Source organism: Drosophila biarmipes, chromosome 2L (assembly GCF_025231255.1).
Source record: "Drosophila biarmipes strain raj3 chromosome 2L, RU_DBia_V1.1, whole genome shotgun sequence".
Classification (NCBI taxonomy): Eukaryota; Metazoa; Arthropoda; class Insecta; order Diptera; family Drosophilidae; genus Drosophila; species Drosophila biarmipes.
This window is the reverse complement of record NC_066612.1, coordinates 2,976,321-3,003,832: the sequence shown is the minus strand read 5'-3', so window position 1 is coordinate 3,003,832 and position 27,512 is coordinate 2,976,321. Positions and strand designations below refer to the sequence as shown.

The following is a 27,512-nucleotide window of genomic DNA, read 5'->3' as shown; positions in this document are numbered from 1 at the left end:
AATGGGCAAACATAAATCTAGCACACACGCACACCAGATACTATGTGCCATAAGCACAGCCAGTCGCACTCGGTCCTTAAACATTCTGCTCTTTATTAAAGTGGCCCAGTCGCCTCGGTTTTCCCATTTCCCCCCTTCAGCCACTCCCCAGATTTTCCCCAAACACTTTCACTCGCATTTCGGCCAGGAGACAACATTTACATCAACATCACCATCAGCATCAGCTTCCACTCAGCTCGTTTCGCTTGCCGTGGTCGTTTGGCCAAAGTCAACTTTCGTTTAGCTTGTAAATAGCTCGTTTTCGCAGACTTCGTAACTCGACGCCATGTTAATATATAACAATTAATCTTAACTAAAAGTATCTGGCGCCCACCGAGGATCCTTCGAGTCTGAAGCCGTTTATGCGGTGTCAAATGTGAGGAAAACCCTACTGGCATTGGGATTCTTAAAGATCTTTAGTTTCAATTTTTTATGTGGTCATTAATTTCGAAAATATTAATATCCACTTTAGAATTTTATATTATTTCTTTTCTAAAACTTAAACATGTATTATATATTTTATCTTAATTGGTTTGGTATCTGTCTTCTATAAACTGGTATATTTGAATCTCTAATCTTGTAATTTAAAACTTTATGTAAAATATTTTTAAAGTTCCTAACTTTATGTTTATTATAATTTTATTTTATTTTGAGTATTTTGATAGAACCTTCCGCATGAACTACTTCTCGAAGGGCTTTTATGCATGGCAATGAGCTCCACTCGGACCACTACTACAACTACAGAGACGATGAGGCAGCAAGGACGCCATGTTGTTTACCCACCAACCGCCCACTCACCCACCCACCCACACACACAGTGAAAGAGGAACACTTTTTGCACATTACAGTGTTAATGTGCCTCACTGCCGCATGTAAAAAGCCAAGTAATTTAAGCAAGTCTCGCAGAGACAACGAACCAAAAAGGACGCTCCACAAACTGTGTGTATATACACCCCCTGAAAAGGAGGCACCACCCACTAGCACCACCCACCAACATTCATGGCTGTGTGGGTGTGTGCGTGTTAATGATTTTTTGCACACAGCTTCACAACTTGACGCTTTGGGCTTGTCTGCGCTGTGGATCCTTTCTCCTCCTCTCCACTTCCGTTTCCTGTCCTCTACATATGTGTGTATATGGGGTATTCTACATAGGGGCATAAATTTATATGGGTTTCATGGTTTGCCACGTAAATTCAACGCTTTTGGTTTGGTCAATGAGGGGATAAATAATACAAAGATATATTTAATAAATATAAAATATATGGAGTTAAAATAAATACTGTTTTAAAATTATATATAAAATATTATTTTTAAATTATTAAAAATCTACTTCAATATTATTATTTTCAGCAAAATGGGAAAGTTTGAACTTAAAATAAAAAATTACACAAATATAGATACTAACTTTGGATATTATAAATCCTAATGGATATATATTCTATTCAAAACAACTTTACAGATAAAAAGTCTTCTAAATACCTTGCACTCAAAGCTATATTTATATTTATACTTCTAACTGTAGTTTCAATTTCTTAACTTGTCTGATCTAACTTTACAACCCATTTACCCAGCAAAGCCTAAAAAAACATATTTTCCTAGCACTATCAACAAATTTTCATCTGGCATCAGCTAAAGAGAAAAATAGTATTAAAGAAAGACCAAGCCAGTCACGATGTCAGGAAAATGTTCCGCTAAATATGCGCACCAAAAGAAATGTCAAGTGTCAATCAAAAGCTCAGCGGGTGCTGTGCATTAACCCTAACCCCCGCTTAACCCACAGACATCCTTGGTTTTTCCCACTGCGGTTGCCCAAGAAAACGGTTTATCATATTTTGGCTAATAGAGGCGTTACCTGCCCTCAAAACTTCCGACCATTATTAATTACTCTATTTACCAGAAGAAACGGAAAAACGAAAAGGAAAACCGCCCCGTGACTTTGAGAGCTGACCCCTCGGCTTATTACATTTTAATTGTTTTACAATTTTTTTTGGTGGCGCCTATTAGCATTTTCGGTGGAACCACGTGGTGCAATTCCCAACAAATGGTTGCGTCCGATTTTAACCATAAATTATGCAGATAAGCATAAGTGTCGGTTTCTATGCATGTCTGTTTATACCTGTCTATCTCATTTTTTGGGTTTAATTGTTTTCGTTGGTCATGGTGGTTGGGTGGCAATTTTAGGGGGAGGGGCTCGACTTGGGGGAGGTGGCACAGGCCTGGATACCCACCATTTTGCCAAGTGTAGGGAACAGTTGGGCCATTGGCTTGGGAAAGAGCAGGTAATTGTTATGCCTCTCGTTGCGAAGGTTTTAATTTGGAATATGAGGCAAGCTGTGGGTTAATTGCGGCATTAAAAGGTCATTTGGGCTAAGTAGTATTAAGACACAATTTAATGCGATCACATTTATTATTTAAACAGCTTTTAGAAAATTATTTAGTCTGTATATTTAATTTATTTCTTAGCAAAAATGATTTAAAAAGAAAAATCAAATCAAACAAGAAAAGGAAGCATCCCTTTTAAAACTTCTTGATCTTCAATCCAGACTTTTTGGTGTGGGCTCTTAATCAATTATTATTCTACATGAAATTAAACAAAACTCATGAGTTTAGAAACAAGATTAAATTTGTTAAAAATAATCAAGCAACTCTACTTATGTAATTTTCCAAGTACCTTTCACATTTATTAAACTCAGACCTCTATAGGAGCCCTGAAAAATCCATTGTTTCCAGCCAGACTTTTCGGTGTGGACTTTCAAGTTAGATAAAATATAAGAATCTGCAGGAGCAGGCAAAACTTCTCGCTGATTATGTAAGCAACTCAGCGCGGCCAAGAAAAACCAATTTAAAATTCACAGCACATTTTCCGCTGCTCAGTAACAATATTGAAAAAAGAGGGAAAGAGATAGAGAGAAGCAGGGAGAAAGGAGAGCAGAAGGAAAAGCTGGGAAAGCGGCTGCTTAAAATTCCGTGAGCATCGTTTCACAACTTTCCAACTTGCCAAAAAATCGAAGCGGAAAACGGAGGGAAAAATGCAGGAGCATAAATTCTCCGGGGGCAGGCGACCGAAAGAGGAGAGAGCGAGAAAAGCTGGGGAAAATGTGAGGAAAATAAATGAAAATGCTCCAGAGCTCGTTCACAAGAGTGCTTACGGCATCCGCAAGGAGCTGTTGAAGTGGCAAATTTGCGCAGAGCGACGCAGGACAACCGCCCACATTTCCCCCCACCGGGCCGCCGATCCAACGAACCACCCCCTCGATTTTCCCCTGATTTTCCTCGTTACTTACAACAACTACATGCCAGTGTCAACACATACTTGGCCATTCAAGTGGGCAACCCCAAGGATGCTGGCGACGCCATGTTGGTTTTCCTCTCTCCCCCTTTCTTGGCCGAAACACACATTTTTATGGGTCTGACATAAAAGCCAAAAAGCACCGAATGTCATTTGTTTGCTCTGTCTATTTTTCCCTTGCGCAATTAACCCGTTTTCTTTTCCCCTTTTTTGCGCCGACTGTGAGACAATAAACTTTTGTCACAAAAGGCTTTTAATGGCTTGGCGACAAAGTTTCGCAATTTTTTCGCAATTTGCCGCCACAACAATTTGCGTTTAATTAACCAAAAGTTTTCCCCCCGAAAAAGCGCTTAGAAATGAACCTAATGAGGGTGGCCAAATTGCTGTCGAAAGTTTTTGTCTGGCCATAAAATTAATTTTGATGAGCTACGCTGCGCCCGAGTCTGTCATTTGGGCGCAGGAAAATAGACTTGGCTTTTCCACACTAAGCCCAAAATCAAATTAAACCATAAAAGTTCTTAAAAATATATGGCCACATAAAACTAACAACCCTCTGGGCGGATCAGAGATCAACGGAAATCGGAAAAGCGGCGTGTAAATGAGGCCATCATAATATTTTGAGCTGCAGCCCAAACAGACGCGACCACATCATCGGTTAAGGGGTTAATAAGGGCGGAAGAAGGGGCGGGGATGGTGGTAGGGATGTTCCCTAATCACATTCGACTTGGCGGCGGCATAAGGTGCACATTACTCATAATGCGAGCGTGTGAGATTCCGGGCATTGGCTTCGTTTTATATACACCTCCGAAAGTGGGTAGCGCCAACTGGCGCACGGACCTCAAGCCGAAACCCACCCCCTAGCTCATCCCTTCCCATTCTGAAGTCTCTGAGCCGCAGCCCCCTATCCAGAGACATATAAATGCACTGAGAACTATATTATAAATTTGAGTATCTAAAAACCAGTCAGATAAGTTTATTGTTCCAATTAAAAAGTTAAAAACATTTTGGTATTTGTTGGATTATACTTATATTAAAATTAAAAATTTTAAGGATTATATTTTTAACACTTTATATATTTTTTAAACAAATGCAAAGAAATTGATTAAATTTAAAATTTGGTTACCTTTATTTTTGCGTATTTTCAAAACTTTATCAGTATTTCAACATTTTTGTAAGTTATTAACTCTTTATTAAAACTAAATTTAAAAAAAAAAGTTTTAAAATGCTCCTTGTTTCTAGGTTAGAATTTATAATTTTTTTTCTTATTATTAGAGAAGGAAGAAATTTTTTAATACTTGGGAATACTTTAGAGTTTTTAAAGGGTTTATAATTTTAATCGGCATCCCTGAAAACCTTAAAAACATGTATGCGGTAATGAATTTATTTCAGTTTTGTAAGAAGGCATCTGTTTTTTCCAGTGCACACACACTGACTCCAATCAGCCTAATCGCTTTGGTTGCGCCGCAGAGCTTAACTTTTGTTGATGTTGCTGCTGTGCCTTGGTGTTGCTGCTGCTGTTGCTGCCGTTGATGTTGCTGCTGCTGTCGTGACTTGTTGTCGCCAAAGTTGAAATTGGCCTGGCCAACTCCCCCATAAAGCCTCATATCGGGCGTGTTTCCGGGCCCAGAGAAATGGTAAGCAGGCCCCAATCATCATCATCATCTTGGTCTTCGAGCCCTCCCCCTGCAACACGTGTGTCGCCATATTTGCTTTTATTGCCCTGGTTCCGTTTGTTTATTATGTGATTTTCCATATGGCCAAAACCGTCTCTATGTGCGTGCGCTTTCAAGCTAATCGCACACAAATTTTTATGTTAATTTTCATAAATTTTATTGTCGCCCCAGAAAAGGTCTTTTTAATTAGTTTTCCTGTGTGGGATTTACATGTTTTTGTGGGAGAGCTGTTGTTTCTCGGATCTGCTGCGATTTTTAAGAGTTGTAAGTCATAAACCGGGGGACAACAAAACACTCCAAGTCGTGCAGTCAAGTGTCAAATTATCCAAAGGCGCTCGGGGAGTTGTAAACGTTTAGTCAGCGAGTGGGCCATTCGACAATAAAAAACAGGGAGAAGGGGGGAACTTCCCGAAGGGAGTGCCGCGAAAGGCGGGAAAGGAAAAAGAGCTAAGTTATTACATTTAGCGGGCACTAAAATGTCGCGCAATCGCTATAAGGTGGCCCTACAAATTAGAAATGCCGTAAAAATACGAGCGCTGTGTAGATCAACCTGGTAAAGATTAGGAAAAAGTCCCTATTATTTTATGGGTGTTTATAGAAGGGAAGCTAATTATAAGCCTCTCACAAAACAAATATCTTAACAGAGGGTTTAAATTAAAACAACATTTGCATATATAAAAAAATTGTATATTTTAAGTAATTCCCAAAATAAATATACTTTTAAAAATAATCATGAAACACCGAAAGCATTTAACATTAAAATTTAAGATGCAAAGATAAGAATAAATCCAAACCTTAAATAAAAGTATATAAATATTCATAATTAATTTTAAAAATATAAATCATAAGCTCTAAAAATCAATTTGTACCTTATTTAAGAATTTATAGTAAGATATTATTTAAAAATATAATTCATAATTTTCCCTATTGGAAATAATTTAATAAAAATCTAGAATGAATATTTAAATAAATGAATGAAAACAAAAGAGTATTCAAAGTTAATAGTATCTTCAAATCATTTAAGTACAACTCGATCCCTGATCTTCCATCAACCACCAATGATCGCATTTGAATGGCAAAGTCAATGCGGAAAATGGAAAACTCCTGGGTTATGTGAGTGTGTGATCAATCATCGTTCCTGGGTGGCGTGTGTGGCGAACCCTGGGCAAGCAGCCCGCCCAGAGATACCCCTGCTGAACCAGATCGATCAAAGTGATTGACAAAGCGACAAACAAACAAACAAGCTAACAAGGATTCACAATATTTGAATAAGGCCCAATTGAAAACGGTTCCGCATTGTTCCGCGTTCTGAAAAGTGTCACAATTGAAGCACCGCAGCTGTAGATACTTTCCGATCGAATTTTCGGCGGTCCCCGTATTTTGCCCCTATGATAGATGGTCGCCCGGTCCAATTTGAGTGAGTGCGCGGCCGTTGATTCATCGGAGGGCAGCGACTAATGTAATTACCAAGGAGAGTTGGCCGGCAGTCGCATCAGCTTAATCATTCCAACTAATTGCCCTGGGCCACAAGACTTTCCCGATGAAATAAAAAAGCGCTTAAAAAAACGTCCCAAGTGGGCCCCGGGGAAACAGGACAGGCCAATTATGTTGATGGTAAACAAATTGCGCACGTTCCACGGCATCAAAATTAGTGGAACAAGAGCAGGAGCCCACAAAAAAACCATACAAAGTAAGAACGAAAGGAGCTGACATTACAGAAGGACACGCCAAGCCTGAAACTCAAGCCCGCACCGAAACTGAGCTGAAAGATCTAATTACGCTAATGACAATGGGCAGCAAAGGTCCTGCTGGATGTTGCTGCAATTAAACGATTCAATCGAGCTGCGTGCAATGACGACATAAGGTCAAAGTCGTCCTCTCGGATACAAAGAGTCAGCTGGCACAGGACTCGAAATCGAAGGCAATATGAATTCATTACAATTCGATAACGAAGCTAAATGCAACGAAGCCATTTAAACTCCGGCTTCTGGCGGCCGTTGCACGCGAGCCCTAAAAGATAATGCAAAGCACTGAAAAAAATTAGGAAGTTGGTTGAAAGGGTTGCAGAGTACCGCATTCATGCTGTGACTAAATATATAAAAACATCACCTTTTTGTTTTCCTTTATTTTGAGGAGTATTTAATATGACAAAAAATATGATAGAGTGTTTTATGAATCAACTTAAGTAAAATGCATTAATGAATAAATATCCCTTCTGAAGCATATGCAATCATTTTTCAGTGTCCAAAAGCGGAGAGAAAAGAGCCTTCTTCCGCCACAATTTAAGCGGATTTAGCGCCTGTTGACGCCTCTCGAATTTCCAGGGACCGCACGCAGCGCTTCATTAGCAACACCTACAAAAGGCCGAAAGGAGGGCGATGTATCCTTTGGCCGTTGCCTCACTGCCTCAAAGGGTGTTGCAGACGAAGTCGAAACCCTAGACGTGCAACCCAAAAACACAAAAACATTTCTGGGCGTTGCAAAAGACCTCACATGAGGAACGGAGATTAAGGCATTGGCTCATTTGAATGGACGCGAACGTGCGAGTGAGGAGTGTGAATAATGGGTGTAAGAAGTGCCAGGGGTAATAAATTATTTGAATATCTCACTACAACTATTAAAAGCAAGAAAATATTTCAAAAATATTTTAAATGTATTTTATTCGATTTCCATACTTAATCCCACAGTATTTCCTGTCATCCTGCCACTTAACTCATAAACATAGATATACGACTAACCCCTAACAAAAAGCCACTAAAATGCCTCACAGGATCATCACCCAATGATGATTGTGCCTCGAAACCCCGTCTACCCACCCTTATATACCATTTAACCCGCCAAATCAATCCTGTATCTGTCACAATCCGAGGAATGGCAACCATCTTGGGCACAGACCAAAAACAGCATCCTGAAAACCACACACAAGCAGCCTAATTATGATTGATGTGAGCTGGAAAACCGATTCCGAAACTATGGAGTGCTCATTAAAACCGCATCAAAAGTCGAACAATGGAGGAATAGGATATCTGAAAGGCTGCGCTGCCTGAAATGCAAATCAAATATGAAATTTTCTAATATTTTGTTGGCACAACACAACAAATTTCAATATAATGCCGGGGGAAGCACTACCAGAGCGTGGAAAATGATCTATTGCCGGGCAAAAAGGACTCCGTGCGAGGGACGAAGGACCGAGCCTGATCTTTTTCTGGGCAGATGCAGCAGCATCTTCGAGGAGCCTTCCCCTTGTCGTCCTCCATTTGAATTCCATTTAGAGCAAGCGGTTCAGCTTGACTTGACTTGTGCCTTCAGAATACATAAAGGACATTTGGTTTGTTTGTTTTCCTCCTTGCCCCGGTTAAATTTATGACAAAAGGACATGTGCAACATTTGCAGGCTGCCGCGCTTCGTGTCTTTTTTAACGATCTTTTGGAACCACCATTTTGTGGCATGGCAATAGAGAGCCTCCTCGGCCCTCGGCTTCATTAATCAACTGCTGCACGTGTTCCAGGCGCTAAGAAGTCAATCTATATAAATGCCGGGATACCCGCCCACCTCTTGGGTGTACGACAACCCGAAATTAGAGACCCTCAATTATGTTGTGCAATGAATGAAAGCGAGATTGCGGCAAGTGCAAAGGCGCAGTGGACTTCCTACTTTCACACTTTTTGCCCAGGGATTAGGCCAGATCCTTTTTGGCCTACCTATGAGCCGAGAGCACCTGGGTCGCAGTTGGTGGGCGCTGGCCAAAAGGGATAATTGCAGCTCCTGGGCAGAAGTGGGTGTTGCGCCTTTAGCGGCTTAGGACTCCTTCGGCAAACAATCTAAAAAACGCTACTCCCCCCGGCGGTCGAGTTCAAATGGCAGAGGATATAGTGTATATATCCTGGGACCTGTTGTAATTGACACCTTAAAAGCGGAGTCCTTCGATCAACCGCAGTGGTGGATAGCTGTCAGAGGACGGTGCGTTTGATCCTGCCCCAGGAAGTGCCAGGAATTCGCAGAAATTGCCGCTACAAGTGAGCCGCTCGTAGGGCAAATACTTTAGGGATTTGCATACGCAAATTAACAATAAGAAAAAAATTATACAAATAAACAAGCAATAGATGTAAATACCAGAAACTAGGAAAATAATTTAATAGTCTTTTTAAAATGTAAAAAAAGGACATGATTATTAAAATGTTGCATCACAATAGCACCTTAAAATAAATTATAAAACAATGTTATAAAAAATGTTCACCTTGCACTCTTAACATTTTGCCAATTTGACATTTCACTGTTGTGCAATATTCTCGATAATTTATGAAACTTCATTATAATTTTTGCGGTTTTCCCTCCGCAGCGGATTGGGTAATAATTGCCGGCAAATTGCCGACTCCCAGTGAACTCATTTCGCCCGTTGCAATTATGGGCACTTGGGGTAATCTCCGGCATCTTGAAGACACAATCCCCAAGTCGCTGATTTTGCAGCTGCCCCAGAGTCAAGATTTTCAATGTGAAATCGCCGTCTGTAATTGGGCCATAAAAAGAGCAGGATCCACCAGCTGCCCGGCTGGATATGTAAATTTAGTGTTAAGGTGCACAAAATGGGCGTTTTAGTGAAGATTAAGCCAGTGCCCGAGCTTCGACTCCAATTGCATGGGGAAAACACTAAAAAACTGAAGGGAAAACAAGGAAAGGCGTTGCCCGACAATGACATAAATTTCGAGAGCAGAACAAAAAAACAAATAAATAAAGCCAAGATCTGGGGCCGCAGTATTACGCATCGTTTAAGTTGTGATTTATGTGGCATAGACAGGCCGAAAACCCTTCAGAAACACACAGCCAGAGATTGAGGCTCGGATTCGGTTTGTTAATGAGTCAAATTACACACACAGCACCGCAGAGGGGTTAAGAGGACGAGGGGGTTGCTGAGTGGCCGCCGAAAGGTGTGACAATTGTTACTGCACACACGTAGGATACGGATACGTTTGTATATAGTTGCAAAAAGCCACCTCGGAGATACGCAAAGATTTATGGTGTCTGCAAAAGGGGAATTCCCGGAAATTTTCGCCACAATTCCTAGCGGTCCTCTGTGGTTTTTTGCATAAACAAAGTGCTGGAAAAAGGAGGCGAGTGGCCAACTTTTAGCGGAATTGCTACCGGGCTAAGAGGAAAAATGAGTGGAAAAACTCGGGCCCGGTAGCCAAAGGTTGTCGGGCATTTATCAAAGCGTCGGCCCGGTTTGAAGATGCACCCAGACCCAGCACAAGCGGGTCCCCAGGGCAAAGCCCAAAAAGCAAGCCCAACCCAATGAGTTTCATTAATAAATTCCAGAACAAAACAGCCAGACAAACCGGTTGCCCATCCCTCTTCCGCCTTTTACACCCAGAAATATTCTTTTTTCCCATTTTTTGTGGGCGTTCTCAGTGCAAACAACTGAAAATAATGGAAAATATTTGGTAAATATTTGCGGGCAGGCCGCAGGACACGAGGGAGATGCGTGAAGGATGAAAGATGATTTGGCAAATGTCCTCGCCAGACAAAGCGGCACCAAGAACGGGAAATACCTAATGTGATTTGAGGATCTTGGGGAGAAGAATAAGGATTCCATTGGATTATGAATTATTAATTTTGAAACACGATTTCGTAAGGGTAAAATAAAACGAGTAAAAATGGGAAATATGAATAAATAGTTAAAATAGTAAACTGGAAATATTTAATGTGCGAATTAATGTAGAGTTCCCTTAAATATTTTAAAGTTAAATATTATTCTGTTGTTATATTGGCTCGTAGTCTTCAACATAGTACTTTCGACATACATAAATGCAAAAATAAATAAATGGCAATGCTCTTATGATAAGAATTTTACAATAATATCAGATAGCCCCAACACGATACTTTTCCATGCAATACATTGTATTACAAGCAGTGATACCTAACCCAATTTCGTATTTCCAGATCTCAGCACACATGTTGCCGCGATTCCGCCTTATAAATAGAAACCCAATAGTGCTTGGGTTGCTTCCGCTTTTAATGCTTATCGGGCAGCTTCGGAGTCGCGGCAAGTGCCAAGCGGAAATTCTCCACTTCCCCGTCTTGAGACCCCTTGAATAAATGGAAATGATATATGAAAATAAAAGTAATAAGAACACGTGCCTCCCACTTCAGGGCGGCTCAAGTGCTCAAAGAAGGGAAAGAAAACCCCCTTGATAAACCCTTCGCAATCGAAGCCCCGGAGAGTGTTATATGAACTTAAGAAGCGGAAATGCCGCAGACAAAATAAGGGAAACTCAAGTGGGCCAAGTGAAAAACGAAATTGAATCCAGCTCAAAACATTAGTATCTATTTGCCGTTCATCATCAATCAAAGTGACCGCCCGGGAAAATTGGAGCAGGAAAATATGTCCTTCCATTGACCAGAGGAAATTTCCATGTCGGTCGAAATCAAAGTGAAAGTGTTCGATTACCCAAAGCGATCGTTAACAAAAAAAGGAAAAGTATCGAAGAAATTATAAATTGCCGACAAAGCCGAGGGCCAAATACTTGAGTTTTCAAGAGGGAAAGGACATAACAAGGAGAAAGTCGAACGAGGACAGTTAGCCGCACTAATTAACAAGCGAAATTGTTTATTTTTACAAGTGCCAAGTGGCCACTTTTTCGGAGCGGCTGCCCTTTGTTTTCACAACTTGTGTTTTCCTTGGCTTTTGACATTTTGGTGACATACGCGAGTGCCACCTAAAAAGACACACATGTAGATGTACAGCGAAGGGCAAAGTAATAGGAGTATTCGTGGGTATTCCAATATCTATACTTAGTTTTTGCAGTAATACGAAATATTTTTAAATTATTTTATAAGCTGTTTCTATATTGTTTCAACTTAAGCAACGTTTTTAGACATCAGCTAGTCAAATATTACCTTTTACAGATTGGCGACATATTGGTTTTTATTTTAATATGGTAAAACCAATTAGCTATATTTTACAAATGCTTAAAATGCACTAGTTATAAGTATATTTTCAGAAAATATACTTTATGCCGCTATCTTTTTGTTAAAAATAAATGCTCTAAAAAATGAATTACAAACTTGACTGCAATTGTAACCAGAACACACACGACGCATCCCTCCCCCTCCACTTTCACCATTTCTCCCAGGGTGAAAATGTCAAAGTGACATGCCCACTTTGTCTCTCCCGACGTAAAAAATGTCTCAAATTACTGAAATCACACAACAGCAGATATTTTCCTCGCACAGGATAAGCGGGATTAGTCAGCTTGTTAGTTAGTAAGGATCTTCGGGTTCCGGATCTCGGGACTTCCTTTCTGTGTGATTGGCGGCCCTCGACGACACGTAATGAATTTGACGAACTGTCACTTGGTACGAATTTCTTTTTTCTCCATTCCGCATTTTCTTTGCATTTTTTAGCGGGTTAATTGGCACTGACAAAGGTCTTGACTTTGGCCTGGGAAACATAACGATTTGTTGACATTTGTAAATATGATAGGGGAATTTTCCAGAGGAGTGACTTCTGTAGTAGAGCATGCAAAATATGATTAATTCCAGGGGTTATTATAAAAATGTTTCATTGATGGGGCGTTACTAAATGGGAAGGAGCCCTGTTATTTACTTTTTAGTGGCTTTGCTAAGGGAACTTCTCTGGTGGTGGGTCGCCATGGCAAACATTTTAATTATGGGTTCTCTTTAAAGGGTTGATTGTGAAGCATTACAATTACTTGGTAAAACGGGCAAAGCTAAATGAATAATATTGCCGTCGCTAAAAAATTAAGTATTCAAAAGTATTCTCGATTTCTTTATCTTTACTTATAAATAAAAAAATTTTATAAATAAAAATGTTATTGTATCATAAAGTTTGTTACAAATAAAAAGAGAGGCTTAAGATAAGTCAACATTTATTTTTTAATTTCTTATTTATATGCCATTAACATTTTCAACGCTGAAACTAATAAATTCTCAACGCCTGATTGCAATAACCTTGACTCAAGGTCCATGTCCTTGCAGATAACTAAAAAAAAACAAAAAACCGCAGGATGCAACTACAGGAAAAAAAGATACAAAAACTCACTCAGCACTGAGTGAGATACGGAACGTGTTGGGAACGAAATGAAACAGCCGCTCAAAACGGAAGATGCAAGAAACCGTGAGAAGAGGAGATAACAGGAAATGGAATGCGACGACAACGGCGAAAAGTTGTTTAAAAAAAAGGCGAAGAAAAACCGCAGGCCAAACGTTGGCACTTCATAAATGGGCGAGAAAGAGAGGGGCAGCCAGAGAGGGCTAGAGCGAGAGGCAAGCATAAGGGGGCGTTGAGAGCAAGCGAGAGAGGCGAAAGCGCCGACATTTTTAATTGTAAATGAGTTATGACGCGTTCGCGTGAGAGAGAGGAGTGGAGAGGGAAAGAGAGGGGCGCAAGCTGCTGACAGCGCCGCCTCTCTCTCTGTCGCACGTTGCCTCCCCCGCCGCTTTTCCCATTGGAAAACCAGCGAGAGAGTTTTCACTCAGCGGGTGAGTGCCCTATAGCTGTGCCGCTCCCACTCGCATTTTTAAGGGTAGGCCATATGGATGTCTCGCTTGCACTTGGCCGGGCATGATAAGAGGGAAAACTGGTTTCCCGAGTTTTGCGCCTGCCGTCGTTTCGGCTTCTCTTCTCAGCGGCAACAATTTCCTGACACAATTCAGTTCGTCGTCGCCTGCCTTCCGTTGCGCACACACTCAGTCCGCGAGATACTCAGTTCGCGTGCGCCAGAGCAACAGAAAGAAAGATACAAAGATATAAAGATACAGATACAGATCTGCAAGATACAAACACCTTTGCAAGAAAAACCCCCTGAGATCCCGTACCCAGCCAAAAGTGCTGAAAATGCAGCTAGCTTTATAAGTGCCAAGTGTTGACAAGTGACCAGATACAATATCCAAATACCTGACCAGGTATTGCCCAGTTAAATCCCTAAAGAGAACGAAGAGATACCCTTCAAAATGCTGGTTGGCTCGCATCCGTATTTGTGCAACGGCGTAGTGCCCGCTGCCCCCGCAAATACCGCCCCGAATGCCAGTGCACAAACCACAACCACCACCGCCAGCAAAAGTGCCGCCGGCTCGGCGACGGACTTCTCCATCGCCGCCATCATGGCCCGCGAGGACGCCTCCAGTCGGGAGTCCTCCATCCGCAGTGCAAGTAAGTCGAGATACATTTATATGCTAGCTTTAATGGGAAGGAGCTCATGCAAAGGGAATTAGGCGAAGCCTTAGTAGGTATTTCTTATAATAACCTAGCAGATACTTTTAAAAATACATGAGTGGCACGCCTTAAATAGGGTTTCATACGGTCTTAAACTGAAAGATACTTAATTTGTATCTAATATAATAAAAATACACTTGTTTGGTTAAAGATGCGTCAAAATGTATCCTAAAGATACTTTGCCGATGGGAACAGTAAAAGAGATGTAAAAATACATTGAATATATTAGATATTTATAGTAAATAAGTAGATCTATGGTTGTACACATATAAAACATTAATGTTAACTGAGATAGATACATAGCTAGTTAAAAATTGTGGTTTTAATGTTTTTTTTTAATACCAAATTGAACTTTAAAGATATTAGGATACTATTTATGGACTACTTAGAGATACAAAACTAAAATTCATTGCCAGTGACTGAAATAAAAAGAATTTCAGTAAAAAGATACAACTCGATAATCCGCAAGCTCGACCGGCGAATGCAAACATTATTAGCCACAAGACAATCGCTAATTGATTGCACAACGAATCTATTAAATTACTGTTGTCGCTTTGGGTGCGCAGAGTTCCAGTTAATTGCCATTGGCAATTAGCAGGCGTTGAGCCCGCTCGCAAAGCCATAACTAGTTCTTTCTGGCCGACGGCATTCGCAATTAGCCGCGCCAGAGATCGCAGATCAGATATATATTTAAGCATGAATGCCAAACACTTGCAGCGATAATATGCAAATTGTGCACAGCATCTAATCGCGTGGAACTCATATTTCCAGCGGCCGCCAACAAAGGCTGCTAATTATGTTAATTAATTTTCAACAATGTGCTTCGTTTTATTAATTTTACGAGGCGCAGAAAATTAGCGACGGTCGAAACCAAAACAAAGGCGTTCATACTTTACGATCTTTTATCAAATATGCAGCTTTTTAATTTCATATTTTTGTTTTGTTTATTTCTTCTGGCCTTTTGTTGCCGTCGTTTTCCGTTTGCTTAGTTTGCATTTTGACACCTACCGTCTGGAGTCACCTACTGCAAAGAGGGCATTTGGGTTCGCCCAATCACTTCGTTATCGTTTCTGGCCTAAAGAAGAAAAGCGTATGACATGCTTCGTTTTGGCCCTATGGCCATTAATATTATTCATCAACTTTTGCGCACACCTTGAGGCCCTCGACTTTTCGGTTTATGCAATGAAAAAGAGCCATCGCAGCTAGAGTTTCGGGCTGTTTAATTGCCGATGTGTGTTCAGTTTGCCAATTAAGCGAGCGGTCGCCTCACTGTCTCATTGTATCTTCAATCGTAACGCGAAGCGAAGCGGAAACTCCAAGAATATGAGACGACTCCACGCTGTCTGCCGCGAAATCAGCTTTAACACTCGATGTTGTCAACGGAAAAGCGGCTCAGTTGGCCAAATGCACAGCGGAAAAATCGTTGAATAGTCGGAAAACATCTGAGAGATTTTGTGATGAAAAGTAGTGATTTTATAAAGAGTTTAGTGAGGTTTTCAAGGGAATACTCTGTGATTTTCTGCATTAAAATAATGGAAAAATTCCTTAAAATATGGAATGTAACTTAGTAATTTTATGAAGAGATCAGTGATGTTTTCAGAGGAATAATTTGAGAAATTTTAAGACAATTAATTGAATGAAAGTATGCATAAAATTCTAAGTTTTAAATATATCAATAACGAAGTGATGTATAGAAAATATGGTGTTTAAGAAGATCTTAAATCCATAATTTTATTAGAAGGCTTAGATTTTTTCCGAATAATTTTCTTTCATAATACCCAGCGCTTTTTCCCTCGTGCATTTGTTTCATTAAATCTAGCTTAAGCCCAGCCAATGCCTGTAATTCACATTTAATTTTCAATTTTCGCTTTTCCCTGTTGTGTCACTTAAGGTCCCATTTCGGTGGAGGATGAGGTTGACGTTGATGTGGTCGACTGCAGCGATGCCGAGGAGCCGCCGACCAAGGCGCGACGTTTGAACCACCATCAGCACCACCATCACAGTCACCAGCACCACCACAACAACAACAACAACAACAACAACAATGTGGCACAAAAGAGCCGCAACAGCGGTGGCGCCGTGGCACAAACAGCTTCCGCCGAATCGCAGCTAAACACCAGCTCCACCAGCAGCCAAGGACGCTGCTCCACGCCGCCCCAGTCCCCGGGAACGGAGGACAGTGAGGAGCGGCTGACACCCGAACCGGTGCAGAAGGCACCCAAAATCGTTGGCTCCTGCAATTGCGACGATCTGAAGCCGGTGCAGTGCCACCTGGAGACCAAAGAGCTGTGGGATCGCTTTCACGATCTGGGCACCGAGATGATCATCACCAAGACGGGCAGGTAAGCATCTTGGGCAACCACCCAGCCATCCATCCATCCATCAGTTAGTCAGCCAGTCAGTTGGCAGTGCAAACAGGCATTAGCTAAAATGGGGGAGCAACGTGGGAGATTTTTTGGATAGTTGAAAATTTTTAGGCAAAATTTGGTTTATTTTAAATTTAATTTATTAGAATATTTTCAACACACTGTGTAACCATAATGTTTTCTTGTAGAAATGTTTAAACTCCCTTTTATTTGCCTCAATATCCCGCTCATCACTTTTCCTGAAAACTCCTTTATTTCCAAATCAACTGTTACTGTTTCATTATAAAAAATCTTCTTTGGCCCTAAATTGGCTCTGCGAATGTTTTGCAATGTCAACAAAAATTTCATGCCATCTCAGAGACTGTGTGGGGTCCGCTCTTTGAAGACTGTGCAAAAAGCAGGAAAATTTGTACACCTGCCGGAGGAAAATCAGAGCTAGGGGCGTTGCTGCTGTCAGCGGGAGAATGGGAACAAGTTCAATCCAAATATCCACGGGTTGTCCACACACCTTACCACACGCACACAGGTCCCATGGATAGACACCCTAATGATATTGTAAAAATCACACCTCGAAGTCGCAGACATCAGGGCGGTCCCCGAGGTTATGTCACCGGGTTTTGGAGGGACACATTAAACCACAGGATATTGAACTGTGAGACACAGATTTCGTCTGGCAGAGAGGAAGAGTCCCGCTTTTGTTGTCATTGTCTGCACTTGTCAAAGCAGGAAGAAAATATGGGAATGTGTAGTTGAAGCCCCCGGACCAGGACTATAAATTGTGGACTTAACTAGCTGTGTGGCAATCCCCCAAATATGTCGAATAATAGACGAAAATCTAATCGAATTAATTTTCTTTGTTACCCCTTCCAGACGCATGTTCCCCACTGTGCGCGTGAGTTTCTCGGGTCCGCTGAGGCAAATCCAGCCCGCCGATCGCTACGCCGTGCTCATGGACATCATCCCCATGGACTCGAAGCGGTACCGGTACGCCTACCACCGGTCCGCTTGGCTGGTGGCCGGCAAGGCCGACCCCGCCCCCCCAGCCCGCCTCTACGCCCATCCCGACAGTCCCTTCAGCTGCGAGGCGCTGCGCAAACAAGTTATCTCCTTCGAGAAGGTGAAGCTGACTAATAACGAAATGGATAAGAACGGACAGGTGAGTTGCGGACACTGAGATACTCAGATACCCAGATGCTCGGTTACTGAGACACACCGATGCTGAGGTGGCGATTAGCCGCGAGTGCTAAATGATTGATAAGTCTGAGGGAACAGAACAGCAAGATATTCTCCATTGATTAATGTGGCATAGCGGCAAAAGTAGCTAAAGTTACTTAAAGATTCATATTGAATGTCCTTTGCACTTATCTGAATTTTAAAGTTTGTTTATTTAAAGAATTTATTATTATTATTTTTATACTGATAGTATTTAGGGAACTCTTTTTAAAACACAAACAAATATTTTTTTAGAAAATCAATCTTACTATAATTGTTTATGATTTTGTTGTTATACTCAAGACATTTTAAGAAATTTTTCAAAGGGTTTTTATCAATCATTTTCTCTCCCAATCCTCATAAGCCCCCTATACCATTTTCAACCGACTTACTACAATGCCACCTTCTCCCCTTTTCTTTTCCCCACCAGATCGTTTTGAACTCGATGCACCGCTACCAGCCCAGGATCCACCTGGTGCGGCTGAGCCATGGCCAGAGCATTCCGTCGAACCCCAAGGAACTGCAGGACTTGGACCACAAGACCTACGTGTTCCCGGAGACGGTCTTCACGGCGGTGACGGCCTACCAGAACCAGCTGATCACCAAGCTGAAGATCGACTCGAACCCCTTTGCCAAGGGCTTCCGCGACTCCTCCCGCCTCACCGACTTCGACCGCGATCCCATGGAGGCCCTGCTCCTGGAGCAGCAGCTCCGCTCGCCCCTGCGCCTCTTTCCCGATCCGCTGATGCAACAGTTCGCCGCCCAGGGCGATCCCTCCTCGATGGCGCTTTTTGAGAAGGCGCGCCAGCACCTCCAGATGTTCGGGGGCAACTCCCCGTACGCCCAGCTGATGATGCCGCAAATGTATCAGGCGGCGGCCGCGGCAGCAGGACCACCTCCTCCTCCCCCTGGCCTGGGCGCCTTCCACATGTTCCAGCAGCAGTGGCCGCAACTTACCGCCGGCTTTTTGGCCAGCGCCAATCAGCAGGCCGCCGCCGCCCAAGCCGCCGCTCAGGCCCAAGCGCAGGCGCAGGCGGCCGCGGCAGCAGCAGCGATGGCCGCCAACCGGACGCCCCCGCCCCCGCCCACCGCTTCGACGCCCTCGTCCACGTCCTCGGGATCCCCATCTCCAGACATGCGGCCGCGTCAGTATCAGCGCTTCAGTCCCTACCAACTGCCCGGCGGTCAGGGGCAGGGCCAGGGGCCACCGTCCTCGGCCGCCGGCTCGCCACCAGCGGTCCACGCCTCCCGCAGCCCCGCCCACTAAGCTAGCCGCCCCCAAGCCACCAAGTTCTTGCCACGAACAGTATTAAAACAAAGCATTGAGGTTAAAAGTCGTCTTTACAAAAAAGGTTTTGAAAATATACCGAAAATATACCCAAAAATACAACGTTTTTCAAAAGACTATTTAAAAATATTATACAATTTTTAAAACTTACTAAAAAATTTATCGTTTAAATTTGTTTTTTTTTGCCAAAATGCAATAAGCTTGCCCTACATTTTGTTGTTTCTTAAATTTACTGACGACTTTTAGACTCAGTGCAAAACTAAACGAAAAAGAAAACCTCTTTGAATGTTGTAAATTATTTGTTGTTTATACTTAAAAAATCGAAGGAAACATTTCTCTCTCTTTGTTGTAAAAATTTTGAATTATTTATAAGCTGTACAGTTCTTCTCACTTCCCCCTAGAGAATTTTTGTAATTTAGTTTAATTTATTGTACAAATGTTTCAATGTTGTTCAAGGCAAACTCATCTCAGTGTAAAGTTAGAACGAAATTCACTCAAAAATCTATGCAAATAAAATAAGAAATTAAATATATACAAATAAAACGCTGCACGATTGTAAACTATATATAGCTATATAGTGTAAACATTAATCGTTAGTTATGCTATTACGTCTAAAGGTATATTCATAGTATTAACAATAAATTCATAGACGCTTCAGTTAGTTCTATTTATCCGGCGAAGACGAGAAGATTTATTTAGCATAAATTAAAGGAGAGTAAAACCATAATCTGTATTCAATGTGAACGCTATTGAAACAACAAATATTAAACAAAAACTATTAAACAAGGAAAATACAAAAAAAACACAAACAAACAAAAACAAATCAAAAATAAATAAAAATATGTGAACCAAAATGGACAAAAATATCTTTTTATTGGTGTTTTTTAAATGTGAAAGTGAAATCTAAGATGGTCTACGGAATGTTATTAATTTCCTTCTTGAAACGGTTTTTCAATTATATTTTCAGGCATAAAATTCTGAGTCATTTGTGACTTAATATGCAGCAATTTCCGCAGCATCTCAAGTTTCTTCTAGACTCCTATTACCCGCTACTTTTCCTTTATAAAAAGTACCCCACATAAATTACGCATTATAAGGCCTTGGCGAACACTCGATTTCACAGCTATGCAAAGCAGCCAGAAATCCTGTTTCAATTTCTCACACAGTATCGCAGATATATCCTGTTCCACATAGGCGTAATTCCTTGGGTGCAAGTGTCGCCTTGCCGGCAGAACAAATTGAAAAACGAAATGCAGTCTGACGGGGCACTGGAAAACGCACAGCCCAGATACAGAGATAGCAAGATACAGATACGCAGACACACACACACTCTCGTGTTCGAACGAATGCATTTTCATGGTCACTCAAAGTGAAATTTTTCATTGGGATTTTCGGGTGTTCAGAAAATTCGATTGACACGCCGGAGTCTTGGGTCTTAAGTGGAGTCTTGATGGATGATTGGGCACTGGAGTTGGGTCTGAGTTTCTGGTGTGGATAAGCGTACGAAAATCGTTTCGAGAGCCTTGGGAAATTTCCACTTTTCCCCATTTTGATGGAGGGCCCGAACTAATCGGAAATAATAGCATTTTTTGATAACTATATATAGGTAAAACTACTGGCCCTCTTGGCCTAATTATAAAGAAATTAACTTGGCGGATAAGCATCTTCGGGGGGAGGGAAAATAATAACAACACTTCCTCTAATTATATGGTGAACTCATTGAAAAAGGTGCTATCGGCATTTGTCTATCTGGCACCTCACTTGCCAAATTTATATTTATACCTTCGTCCACAATTATGTAGATATCTCTGGGCGGCGATCTTCGACCGGAGTTAATTACAAACTAATCGGAAAAACAAACAAAGCATTAGGCTATCGCCGGCCGGCGATCTTTACAGGAGCAACCACCACGCCGGGCAGGGGCACATACATATGTCAAATGTCGGGGTAATTTATAGGCCGAGACCGCCAAAGATCCGTGTAGTCATGTAGATCCAAGTGTCAAAACAAACAGAGCGCCGCCCCACACGAAAATGGTAACAAACTCATCATTTGCCGGCGAGCAAGATGGGGAAACTCTGGGCTTGGGTCGAGCTCCCTTGGCATAAATTTCCTTTGGCGTTTTCTGCTCCGTTTTCGTTTTAATTTGAATGTAAATGATGCTGACGCAGCTGTGGATCTCTCGGAGGCTTCTGGTGCTCCCCCACCACCCCACGCCATAAAGATGCACACTGTTCACGGTGTATCCCAGCGATGGGGCGTCTGGGGAGCAGCAGACTGGTGGGCTAAGGTTAAATGTCGGGTGTCCAACAAGGAGTGACAAAATATTTAAATTTTCCCGGGGGAGTTTGTAAATATTTGAGCCACTTAATTGGTGGGCGTGGGTGGGCCGGTCCCCGAATTGATTTATGCCGGCGAAGGGAAATCGATTCGAAAATGAACCCATTAAAATCAAACATATTTTTCAAGTGAATTATGGCGATTCGGGGCGTGAAACAATACGGTTTGCTTAGTTTTCGGGAGATTTAAGGCGATTATAACATAATTGAATTTAAAATGAGTCTTTACTTTTAGGAACCAATAGTTTAAATAAATATAATACAATATTTTGGAAATTTACAACTTCCTTTTTTAATAAACAAGTTGGATACATTTGAAAATATATAAACCTTTTATAGTTATACAAAAAAAGAGCTTAAAAGAGTCAGTATATTCAGAAAAAGAATTAAAATTCAAGTACTGCACACGTTTTTGTTTTATCAATTTGCTTAATATTTTTATTTCATCATAATCATTTAAAAAAAAATGTAGTTCTGAGACATGACTCTCCGAATGTGCGGTGTGGCCACGCGTTCGAGGCGCGTTGCAAGTTGAACCGGCAATCAACAATCAGCGCTGCCCCTGCCACGCCCCACTCATTAACCCAAACATGATCGGGCAAAATGTCTAACGGTAGATGGGGCGGCCGCAGGGGGCGGGGCACGTGCGCCCAAGTGCCGCGGCACGTGTGCCACAAAGTGCGAGTTTATGGACAGCCGTGACACGGCGGTGCCACCAAATCCCTTGTCACCTTGGCGCCACGGTGAAAATTTGTAGAAATTAACATTTTTTGTTCGCTGCCGCCTGTCATTACGTGAAATTGCATAAAAATCAATAGGAAAAATATTACAGTTGGTATTTTATAAATTGCAAAGGTACCTACCATGTTTTATGCCTTTTTATATGTCTTGTATATTATTTAAATAATTTATATATATATTTTAAGGTATAAAATATGAATATTACAGAAGTAAAAAATGCTATGCGTCTAAGTACTTAATTTTTTATAAAAGATAAATATTAAACAAACATTTATTATATTTAAATAAATGTAAAATAGTGATGATTTTATTTATGTTAAATAACTAAATACCTTGGCATTTTTTGTTGCAGCCTTTACTATATTTTCATAGATATGTGATAAGAGAAAAGTTCTACTCGTAAAGCTCTATTGTCTATAAAAGAAGTGCCACAAGAAGTGGCCAAGACTTGATGATTTTCCCGATGATGTGCAGGTTGGGGTCAGAATGGAACTGTGAGCCACTCCGTCCCCTGCTTCCAGCCGGCTGCCGGGTAATGACTTTATAAACACAACCCGTGTCCGCGGGGTGGGACCTACAAAACTGTCCAACTGTCCAACTGTCGGGCTGCTGACCAAGTAACATGCTAGACTGGACACACAGCGAAATCAATTAGACGGATATGCAGAGCCCTCGAGATGGGAAATCGGAGAACGAGACTCATATATCATTAACAATTTCCCTGTCATACGCCGCTTACCCGATATCTTCGAGCGAACCTTTGTCTATCGGCTTGTCACTCTGCCGACGAATCAAACTTGTCAAACTCATCAAATATTCAAATACATTTTACACATGCAACCGCAGAGGAGAAAAACAAAATAATTTTGGTTGTTTTTCGGGAGAGGTCAAATTGTTCGTAACGCCCCCACAAAACTGTAATTACCGGGAGAAATTGATTTTTATAATATAATGTTGGGTGTGAGGCGGGCTGAGCAGGCTCAGTTTTTCCCGGGCCAAAGGGTGCCATTAAAATCCGTAAGGGGAAAACCAAAACTAAACCTGGCCTGTCCCCTCAATGAGAACATAATGCCGCACGAAGTGAACGAAATCCCCATTGGGGAAAAGGAATGTACGTATGCTCCTGCCGTCTGGGCCTTTTTGTATTTTTGGCAATTGATTAAAAGGCTTAACTCTTCAGACAATTGCCCATTTCGGACTGGCCTTTGTCTTGGGGTCAGTGCTTGGCTGCAGACCCTGGGTATTAGTTGCAAATTAGTGCGAAATGAGCAAATTCTGTTAAATCTCGTGTGCTTAATGTGTGACTTTATGGTCGGACTCGGAGGGAAAAGCCCACATGTGTGAGAATGTGGCTCTGGATGGTCACTTGATGGAAACCAAAAGCCCAATTAAATTACAAAACAGCTTAAAAAGACATAATATTATACTCTAGCTTTATATTTTAAATGGTTGTGCGTAAGTTTTGTATTATTTTTGCCCATAAAAGCTCGCAAAAATAGTATCCACTTTTAAAAAACCATGCATTGCAAAATAAATTACCTTAAATAAATTCGCATTCATTTCGGGTTCTTTTGTTTTAATATTCTCGGACGGCTTATAAAATATGACTTGAACCGAACGGTATGCAAAAAGCTGCCACAATAAATTGATAAACATTTTTGTTATTTTTCGCCTGTGCATTGGCAAGTTGAAATTTATTGATTTCTATGATATACGCTGACATTTTGATGAAACGTTGCCATTGAGTGCAGATAAGCATAAGATATGTGAGTGGTGTACGATATGCGATACCTTGGGAGCGAAAAAACAGCATCGAACGGATTTGTAAAAATCAGAAAACGTGTTCCGGCCACATAACATGCAAATGAAAATCCAAAAAAAAAAGAAATCAAATTAACTTCTGGCTGGAATTGACATAAAACTAAGCGAACAGAAACTCACTTCATTAGCAGCTACGAAATGATTGTGTTTCTCGGGGAAAGGTAGAAAATATACTTAAGACCCAACAAGGCAAGGAGGAGTTGTAAATGAAAAAATCTGCGGGCTCGACACGAATCATTTTAGTTGTTTTCTCTTTCTTTTTAATTGGTATAAATTATGCAAAAATCGTAAAAAATACAGTCAACGACTAAATGATTTATTTGTATGGGCAAAAAATGAGAAGATTGTCTCATAAATATGGCTGCTAATAATGTCTTAATAAAAACAAAATTGAAAGAGCGCAAGCAGAAGGGCAGGGCCGACTTAAAAAAGCAGTCTTGAACTTGCTGCTTTTAGCGAAACTTTGTCAGCTCTTTCGTTTCAGCCATACAAGGTTTTCGAAGACTACGCCCCCAGAGATGGCAAGTGCAAGGTGGACGGGAATTCGCCAAACTTTTGAGTTGGTAAATAAACAAAGAAGTGGCACGAAAAGGTTGAGAAATTACCAGCCCCTGGAAAATTACCCACATATATAGATGTATCCGCATCGTTAAGCGAATTTTCTGTCATTTGCCAATTTCCAGGGGGAACATTTCGCGTTCAACCACCAAACGGCCAAGGGAAGGCAATTTTTGATGGGAATACACTCGGTTATATATTTTTTCGGCTGGTGCCGGTGACACCAAATGACATTTTGCAAGTATGTTGCACTTGTCTCATTATTACTGCCACATGTGTGTACGTGCCACACGCCTCACGAGGCTTTGATGTTCCTCCGAGTTCGGCACTTGTCATTTTTATGGCCAAACATATTTCCCAATATGTGTATACAGTATTTCGAGTTACACATATCGTGCATTCAGGACCCAAGTTGGCGTGGGAACGGCCGAGTCTTTTATTTTCTGGGTGACGAGATGTAATTGCCAACTTTGTTATGCGATATCTTTGGGAAAGGTACAGAAAAACAGGTCTCAAATAATGATCGATGGGCTATTGATTCGAAAAGGAAATATATATATATATATATATATATATATACTATACAAATTATGTGCTTTTAAATTGAAAAAGTACTTGTTCAATAAAAAATGATAAATATTTCGTTATTAGAAGTCTTTATGAGACTCTTTTGAGATATATTTCAGATATATCTCCGCACTTAAAAACCCTTTTTGTAGTTATCTAATACCCCTAACCAGTTGAAATTGATATTACACTTCCCCAAGATGACAACTAAAAGTAGTTTCAAGTGCAGGATATGGAATAGAGCTGGGTTAGGCGAGGGCTATGATATCTTCCCTGGATGTTGCCAAGCAGTCTGCTCGTCTCGAGACTTTGAAGTTCACAACTGCAACCGCACAAAAATGTGCCACATGTGGCCGTGTTTACTCACTACTAAAATAATGGAAACAGTTGTAAAAAAGTATAAATTTACTATGTAAACAACAACGAAATCGCCTCCCGCCCTGCTGAATTATGAATTGAAGACAGAGCGGCACCGACTCATTTAAAGATATATATTTTCTGGGTGTAGGAAATCATTAAGTAGATGTTTATGTTGCAGGCTGCTTTCATGTGGTCGTCGTCACATTTCCCTGTTTTTTTTTCTGTGTATTCTGGGTGCCTTTGATGGGGCAGCAGGCGAAACTGTCGCCTCTGATGTGGCAGCAAATTGCCCAAAGCATATAGTATAGTAAGGAAAAACGCAATTATGGTCAAGTTATGGTGGCCGAGGGCAGTAAAAAATGAAATGGGGGTGGTCTATATACCAACAGCCCGTTTGTATACTCCGATTTCCGCTGCTGCAATTTCGCCATTAAACGCATAATCAAGTTGTTAACAATTTGTTAGAGCCGAGTCTTCATGGATCCGTGGATTGCGTGCCCGTCGCCGCCCACGCATAACGAGAAAGTCCAATAAAATATGAACAAATAATTTGCCATGCGTAATTTGTGCAAATAATATGCGTAATTGGCCTAGGGGGAGGTTCCCTTCGGCACATCAAACATCAAAGCTAATGGCCACATGATGTACACTTTTAAATGATTCGAAACCGAAAAGAAGCAACTGAAAAGGGGACTTCTTGCTGCCTTTTTTATGGGCACAAACAATAGTAAAACGAAATTTAAGGCGGCAGGCGACAAAGTAAACACCACAGTAAATACGCTGTTTTTAGGGCCTAGTCGAATGAAAGTTACTCTGAATGGTAAAATAACAAATTTATAAACTAGTTTTTAATCTGTAAAAAGCATTATTTTTTAATTTTTATTTAAGAATAAATAATTACTTAAGTTTAACTATTTAGAGTTTAAATGTGCCCGTATTTTTAAAAAGTAATGCAATGGGTTATGAATCTGTATTAAATTTTTTTAAATTTTTATTTATGAATAGGGAAGTTTTTAAATTTTTAACATATTTAAATCAAATGAATATACCCCCTCATATACACAACACAAAAACCACATCAGAAGGCACCTTACTTTCCCAACTGATTAATGAGCGATGAAAAGGGGAGGAAGTGAGGAGGTGTTGTGGGAGAGGGAGAAATCCCATGGGGTGGTCGTCAAACTAGAACGGAAGTACTTAGGGCAAATGAAGACATTAGCATAGGCCAACTCAATTGCGAATAAGTAAGTAATTTAAATAATTAGAAGACCAGTGATTTTTTGGGTATATATATGCACACCCATATGACCTTGTCGGGTTGTCAAGGCTGCCAATACTGAGGCCCATTAACTGCGTGTGGCACTTCATTATGGGCATTTAGGGCACTACAATAAAGGCATTGATCGGGCCTAAATGGCTTTATGGCCTAGAGTGTCCTTGAGGTGCAAAGCAACTAATGGCAATGGCTCACCTTGATTTTTAGTGTTTGACATTTGACACGCGCATTTACGAAATTCATAATGGGCATCTCGTTCGCTGCGTACGCGTGTTTCCATCCGAAAATCTAAAGAAATCCTTCAAATCCGCGGGAGTCGTCAGCGATTGTAAAATTTTATTGATCCCATATTGTCTTGCGATTCACTTACGGATTTCTGTTTTGTTACAGACGAAGTCGGGAGAATGTTTAAGTAGTCGTCGTGCTGCTTCAGTTGAGGACACGCGACAGGAGCTGGTGACAAGTTTTTGTTGCCGCTGGGAAAGTTTGAGGATCATGACTGCACCCCGGTTTAAGCATCTCAAGGACGCACTGCCGGGCGTGCGACGAAATCTTTGGGTTCTTGAGCCTGGAGCCAGGAGAGAGTCCTTGGAAAACTCACATCTAGCTGTGGGAGATGTCAGGGACGTACCTCTAGCCTTTGGGGAACTTCGGAGGTATATTTTAGTAATTGTCCTCCCTTCAAGGTGATTTAGTTTTAAAATGTCTAAGGGAATAGTATTCTTTAATAATAGTAAAAATTGTATGATTA

The 27,512-nt window shown here is 41.1% G+C and overlaps 1 protein-coding gene across 1 annotated transcript; it reads left to right on the top strand.

The window, feature by feature from the left end:
• The first annotated feature begins 13,688 nt into the window (after positions 1-13,688).
• LOC108029299 (T-box protein H15) lies at positions 13,689-19,902 on the top strand. Its single transcript, XM_017101502.3, has 4 exons — positions 13,689-14,170; positions 16,125-16,575; positions 17,470-17,755; positions 18,242-19,902. Exons 1-4 carry the CDS (start codon positions 13,972-13,974, stop codon positions 19,076-19,078), a joined length of 1,773 nt encoding a protein of 590 aa, XP_016956991.1. The 5' UTR covers positions 13,689-13,971; the 3' UTR covers positions 19,079-19,902.
• The last annotated feature ends 7,610 nt before the right edge of the window (positions 19,903-27,512 follow it).

Coding starts and splice junctions, on each gene's coding strand:
- LOC108029299 (XM_017101502.3), top strand. CDS start 13,972: ATGCTGGTTGGCTCGCATCCGTATTTGTGCAACGGCGTAGTGCCCGCT. Junction 16,576..17,469: donor ATCATCACCAAGACGGGCAG/GTAAGCATCTTG, acceptor TACCCCTTCCAG/ACGCATGTTCCCCACTGTGC. Junction 17,756..18,241: donor AAATGGATAAGAACGGACAG/GTGAGTTGCGGA, acceptor TTTCCCCACCAG/ATCGTTTTGAACTCGATGCA.